Source organism: Salvia splendens, chromosome 3, assembly GCF_004379255.2.
Source record: "Salvia splendens isolate huo1 chromosome 3, SspV2, whole genome shotgun sequence".
NCBI classification, from domain to species: Eukaryota; Viridiplantae; Streptophyta; class Magnoliopsida; order Lamiales; family Lamiaceae; genus Salvia; species Salvia splendens.
The window spans coordinates 39,203,009-39,210,402 of NC_056034.1; the positions used below are offsets into that span (position 1 = coordinate 39,203,009).

At 33.1% G+C, this 7,394-nt stretch overlaps 1 protein-coding gene across 1 annotated transcript; it reads right to left on the reverse strand.

Moving 5' to 3' along the window:
• Positions 1 to 6,192: 6,192 nt before the first annotated feature.
• LOC121796998 (uncharacterized mitochondrial protein AtMg00860-like) lies at positions 6,193 to 6,738 on the reverse strand. Its single transcript, XM_042195744.1, has one exon. It carries the CDS (start codon positions 6,736 to 6,738, stop codon positions 6,193 to 6,195), a length of 546 nt encoding a protein of 181 aa, XP_042051678.1.
• Between the last annotated feature and the right edge of the window lie 656 nt (positions 6,739 to 7,394).

Below are 7,394 nucleotides of genomic sequence, written 5' to 3' on the forward strand. Positions count from 1 at the left end.
ACTAATTTGTTCATCTCACTTTTCTTTGCATTTTTCAAACTCGTGTTATAACTAAATAAGACTCCTATTCGGAACGGTACGAGTAATAATTACTCTATTATAATAATACGACCAACTTATTCCACTCACATTATATATATATATATATATATATATATATATATATATATATATATATATAGGGTATCCATCTATCAAAAAACGCCCTTAAGTACAAAAATACAGACCAAATCTGAAACGTAGGATCTGATTATGGGCGGCCACGATTTAGTCTTGACAACCATATTGTTAGGTCATAATAAGAATGAATTGAGGCATAAAAGGGTAAAATGGGCACCAAAAAAATAGAAACAAACGTTCCGGTTTTTCTTCGCGGAAATCATGGGAGCATTACTCCACACGCCAGTAGCCTGATTGTTCGGTTCCCGCCTATTCAATTCGTCTCTCCCCCAACATATCTATCTCACCCCAAAAAATCCTAATCACTAAATCACACAACTCTTCTGGAATTCTGAATAGGCACAACAATTAAAAACTCCAACCACTCTTTGTTCGAGCGAAGATTCGTCAGATACTTCACCTATGTTATTATGACTTCGGTTGGCGCATATTATGACCCAACAGTGATCAGTTAAATATTTATATTATACGCGTAAGACGAATTAAATGCTTATTATGACCAAACTTATCTATATGTTATTATGACTTAGATTAGCACATATTTTGACCCTGAATTGTGCATATAAATATTTATATTATAAACATATGACGTATTAAATACTTATTATGACCAAACATATCTATATGTTATTATAACGTTGATTAGCGTATAGTTGGTATGTATTTAATGGTTAAATTATGTATATTATAAACGTATTACTAATTAAATGCTTGTTATGACCAAACTTAGCTATATGTTATTATGACTTCGGTTGTAGCAGTATTATGACCCAACAGTGATCAATTAAATATTTATATTATAAGCGTAAGACGAATTAAATGCTTATTATGACCAAACTTATGTATATGTTATTATGACTTCGATTAGCGCATATTTTGACCCTGAAGTGTTCATTTAAATGATTATATTATAATCATATGACGTATTAAATGCTTAGTATGACCAAACTAAGCAGAACTACATTAATTGGAATAGGGTATGCAAATTCGACGAAAGATTGAAGGAGAAGAAATTATGGGCTAATAAACTACGATAAAGAGCAGTTAGTGGAGAGATGACAGAGCAAAATTATAGGAAATACTATAACTAACGGCATACTACAATTTACTTAATTAACCTTTTTAGATTATAAATAATTAAAATAATAATATGTTCCCATTAAAATCTAGCCGTTAATTAATCTAATCTAAAGATTAGATTGTCTAATCCAATGGACATAAAACCGTCTGCAATTCTTGGTTTAAGGCCATTTTTGTTTTGATCAAATGCCTATATATATATATATATATATATATATGGGAGCGTTATTCTCTTATTCATCCCTTAGATCCTTTATTCTTCTTAATATGAGCCGTTAGATCTCATTCATCAACGGTCCAGATGATCTGCATTATTACACTATAATGGTGCATTATTAGTCGGTGTGCATTATTCAACTGAAAATCTGCATTATTACACTATAATGGTGCATTATTAGTCGGTGTGCATTATTCAACGGAAAATCTGCATTATTAAATGACACGTGGCACTAATCTAACCGTCGGATGACAAAATCGTGGGGCTGAGATCAAGAAGGAAAAAGGAGAAAATATGCAAAAAGGAAATGAATACATCCCTATATATATATATATATATATATATATATATATATATATATATATATATATATATATATATGTACACCTCCTTAGTGTAGAACTAGAGACCAAATATTAGCCATTGGATCTAATTTTTGATGGATGAGATGAGATATTGTACAAATAATTTCCGTCATTCATCCTAAGAGCAATTTACTTCATACCAGGGGCTATTTAGTCATAATACATTATTATAAGTTATTTTCATTTCTCGGGTGAAGTTATTTGATTATAAGATGAAGCAATGTAATTATAAGATGGATAAATTATATCATAAGATGAAGTTATTTATTTTGGACTGTTCAAATTTTGGCTCATTTTAACCGAAATGTTTCCATTTCTCGTGTGAAGTTATTTCATTATAAGATGAAGTACAGTGATTATAAGATGAAGTGATTGAACGACGGTAGTGTAGTAGCGGCGGTGGTGACACACTATATCGGGGCCGAGTTGCAGGTGAAATTCAACCCGAGACTGACCTCGAGTCGGTGCCTGAACAACAATGTTGTACCGCGAGTAGGGAGAGCCGAGTTATGGCGGTTACCAACACCGGATGTCACGAATCAAGGGTGGCTATAAGTTGCTGAGAGAGGAGATTGATGGAGAGGATTTTTCGGATGGCTAGGGTTCGAAATTGGAGACGGGGATGAGAGTGAACGAGTTTGAGAAAGAGCAGATGGTGAGAGAGAGAGAGAGAGAGATGCCAGATGTGAGTGAGAGGGGGAATGACGGGTGGCCTGCCGCCACTCGCCGGCGAAGGTAGAGGCACTGGAGAGAGATGCAGTGAGCGAGATGTAGACGATGGAGGAGGGAGGTTTTAACCGAAATGTTTCCATTTCTCGGGTGAAGTTATTTCATTATAAGATGAAGTACAGTTATTATAAGATGAAGCTTCCCATCCTTGCCAACTTCAACTTGCGTCTCCAGCGGCTCTCTCACGTACAGCAAAATGACATCTGTGTCGACGCGGAAGGACATGATTGAAGCACTGGTGTCAGGGAACTGCTCGGAGATTAAGGATCGAGCGTGTACCAGATGATGCACTGGAGGACGACGATCTGGACCATGAGGCTGCCGGAGTCGGCGCTGTACATGCCTTTGAGCAAGGGGATGCCCACGACGAGGGTGTTGGGGAGGGTGGAGAGGGAAAAGAGGGTGATGGACCAGTCGAGGGAAGCTCGGGCGCTGATCCTCGACCAGACAGTGAGGACGATAAGCTTCTGGAGCGTATCGGTGGCGATGAAGCGGTAGTTCATGGCGTAGGGGTTGTTGGTGGAGATGAAGTCGAAGGAGAGGAGAGGGACGACGAAGAGGCGACGAAGCGTTTGATGTCGGAGCACTGGTCGGGGGTGAAGATTTTCCACCATTTGACGGAGCCGTAGGCGAGGATCATGGCGACGTAATTCCAAAACTAACCTTTCAGCAATTTGATTGAATAAAAAAGTAGATAAGTTTTAATTTTTAATAACCATTAGATGTGATTAATGGGTGGATGAGATTTGGTCTCTAGTTCGGTCTTTAAAATTGGTTCGACGTTGATCACAACTCTCTCTCTCTATATATATATATATATATATATATATATATATATATAAGTGAGACTCATATCTCATATTTCCACTAATTTGTTCATCTCACTTTTCTTTGCATTTTTTTAAAACTCGTGTTATAACTAAATAAGACTCCTATTCGGGACGGTGGGAGTAATAATTACTCCATTATAATAATACTCCCCCCGTCCCGCTTTAGGAGTCCCGTTGATCAATTTCGGGCGTCCTGCTTTAAGAGTCTCTATTGTGATAAACTAATAAAAATGTATACAAAGTAAGTAAAAAGTGTTAAAAGTGGGTTCCAACATCCACTACAACATTTATTTATTACACACTCAATTAAAAGTGGGACCCAACATCGACTACAACATTTATTTATTACACACTCAAACACTTTCTTAAAACATGTGCCTGACTCAACCGGGACGGATGGAGTATGATCAATACACATCATAAAATATAAAAATAAGTAGCAAGAACCTTAACACCGGCCACTCCTAGCCTAGTTGGTGAGGCATTGAGTAAACTCTAGGTCGGGGGTTCGATTGCTGGTATAAGGAGAGAGATTAAGAAGAAAGTAAGGCCATGTTTGGTTGTTAGGATTCTGTCTAAGAAAGTAATATGATTCTTTAAATTTTAAATTCCTATGTTTGTTTCCGTTTTTAATCAAACTGAGAAAGTAATCAAAATCCTGAAACAAGGAAAGTTAGTACAACTTTCTAGCATTCTGAATCCTAACTTTTCTTAGTTATTCTTTTTTCCAGTTTTAGGATTCTTACATATTTAATGCAATAGAGTATAGTTTTATTATCATCATCATCATCATTACCACCACCACCACCACCACCACCACCACCACCACCACCACCACCATCATCATCATCACCATCACCATCACCATCACCATCATCATCATCATCATCATCATTATTATTATCATCATCATCATCATCATCATTATTATTATTATTATCATTATTATCATTATTATTATTATTATTATTATTATTATGTTTTAAAAATAATTTAAAAGTACAAACCATACTTAATTTCAGGATGATAAATAACTATAATTCAAATTATCATAATTATAACTATATTATTAATATTTATATTTATTTTTTATTATCATAATAATAACAATAATTTATTAAATAATTAAATATAATTATAATTAAATAATAATTTAATAATTATTACTTTATAAATTAGTAATAAACAATAAAATTGTAGTAAAATTTTAAATTATAAAATTTATTCAATTAAAATTTTAGTAAATATAATAATAATAATAATAATAATCTTATTTATTATATTATTATATATTATGATGTATAATCCATATTTAAACTATCCATCGTAATAATAAATAAAATAATATAATTATTATCATTTGTAATTAATAATTTATTAAATAATATGTATTATTATTTTTTAAAAATAATAAATGATAAGTATATTTTTAGTTTAGTGTTTAAATTAAATATAAACTTTAAATCTTGATATTTTCCAAACACAGGAAAGTAAAGTTATTAGGAATCATATTCCCAGGATTCATTTTTCCAGGAATCATTTTCCTTGCCAACTTTACTTTCCCGCCAACTAAACATGGCTTAAAGGTATTCTAAAATACCTTTTTTTTGTAATTTCATCTTTGTTAAAAAGTATATTTTCTTTTAGTGCTAAAGCGACGAGATTTTATTTCTTTATTGAATTTGAGTGATTCATGGTGTACTTGCAATTATTTTCGTTTAAAATTCTTGTATTGAATTTTTTATATTTTAATGAGAACTCTTCTTTTAGTACTAAAGCGACCAAATTTAACTTATTTTTAAATTTCTTTATTGTTTTTAGTGCTAAAGCGACCAAATTTAACCTTTTTTTAATTTCTTTATTGAATTTGAGTGATTCATGGTATACTTGCAATTTTTTTTCTTTTAAAATTCTTGTATTGAATTTTTTTATATTTTAATAATAACTCTATTTTCTTTTAGTACTAAAGCGACCAAATTTAACTTATTTTTTATTTCTATATTGTTTTTAGTGCTAAAGCGACCAAATTTAACTTTTTTTAAATTTCTTTATTGAATTTGAGTGATTCATGGCATAGTTACAATTTTTTTCTTTTAAAATCCCTTTATTGATTTTTTTTTAAATTTTAATAATAACTATATTTACTTTTATATAGTGCTAACGCGACCAAATTTAACTTATTTTTATTTCTGTACTGAATATGATTGATTCATGGTATAGTTACAATTTTTTTCTTTTAAAATTCCTTTATTGTTTTTTTTCATTTTAATAATAACTTTTTATTGGTCAATTACGATAGATGTAACATCGATGTATAGAGTTAATTATTGAATAGTGTTCGGCTCCAACATTTATGAGCGCATTATTCATATAAAAATCTCTCTGAACCAATTAAAATTTAAAAAGTTTTTAAAGACTATAAAATACGACACTATAAATTAATGTCCTTTATTTTAAGAAACTCCTATATTAAGAAGGAGGAAATTACAAATAAACTCCTATAGAAATGAGGAAATTACAATTGATGTCAAGAGGGCTCGAACTCGACACCTCTTACAATAATGTCTAAGCTCATTGCCGCTAGGACTTCCAGTATATATTCTTAATGCTCGTGTTTGAGTCTCTAATAAAAAAAATGGTGGATTAGGCCATGATATCGTACCTCGTTCAATTGGTAATATCATAATCATATGCCCAATATATTGAAATCATAAATAATAATAAACCTAGAAACTAGTTATCATTTTCTTTAAAAAGAGTTGCGCTTTTTTTTATTAGAGCTATTTTGTCTTCAGTGACCGTAGCCATCCTGAAGCAACACAGCGCCCACCCCAAAATCCGACGTGTCTGTCTCCACATAAAAAGTCAATGTGAAATCAGGCAACCGGAGGACAGGAGCAGGAGTCATGGCTTCCTTCAGCACTTCGAAACTCGCGTTGGACTCCTCCGTCCATATAAACGCCTTTTGTTTTAGCAACTCGGTTAATGGCGCGGCGATCATTGCATACCGAGCTATAAATCTCTTGTAATACCCCGTGAGTCCCAAAAAACCACGCAATTGTCTCTGATTGCTCGGCGTAGGCCACGCGACCATCGCGCTGATCTTACTAGGGTCCGCCTTAAGTTCCCCATTTTCGATGAAGTGGTCCAAATAATCAACCGTGGTGCTGCAAAAGGTATACTTTGCCATCTTAACAAAGAATTGATTGGATTCCAGAATGTGTAGTACCTGAGCAATATGAGAGGCGTGTGTCTCTTCTGACGGAATGTAGATGAGAATATCGTCAAAGAAGACGATCACAAACTTGCGCAAGAAAGGCTGGAATATGCTATTCATTGCAGCCTAAAAGGTGGACGGGGCGTTCGTCAGTCCAAATGGCATTACAAGAAACTCATAGTGTCCTTCATGAGTTCTGAAGGCCGTCTTAAAGATGTCATCTTGCTGCATTCGTATCTGATGGTAGCCGAAGCGGAGGTCAAGCTTAGTGAAGTACCGTGCTGCCCCGAGCTCGTCAAACAACTCGTCGGTCGTCGGGATAGAAAAGTGGTCCGGAATTGTCGCTCAGCCTAAATAATTCTGCATGGGCCAAAATTAATTAACAGTCCAAATAAGGTCCACCAACAAATATTCAACAGTTACCTTATGAAATTATCTATTAAGGTATACATATATGTGTGTATATATTTGGATTATTTGCCTTTAATTACAAGACACATAATTACATTATGATCAAACTTAGATAGATATACAATTAATTATGATAAAATTTTGATTCAAATACATGAACTTAGAGCTTTTCTCTAAAAATTAATAACTAATCAAAATAAGGAATTAGTTAACCAAATCAAAATGCAATCTTTTGGATGTATACAAAATAAATGCACGGTTCCTAGAGAGAGATATTGCACCGAATATTCAACAAATTCCACATTTATTGAACAATAGAATGGCTTACTTAATTTGATTTCATTTGATTTAACCCTTTTCTTTAT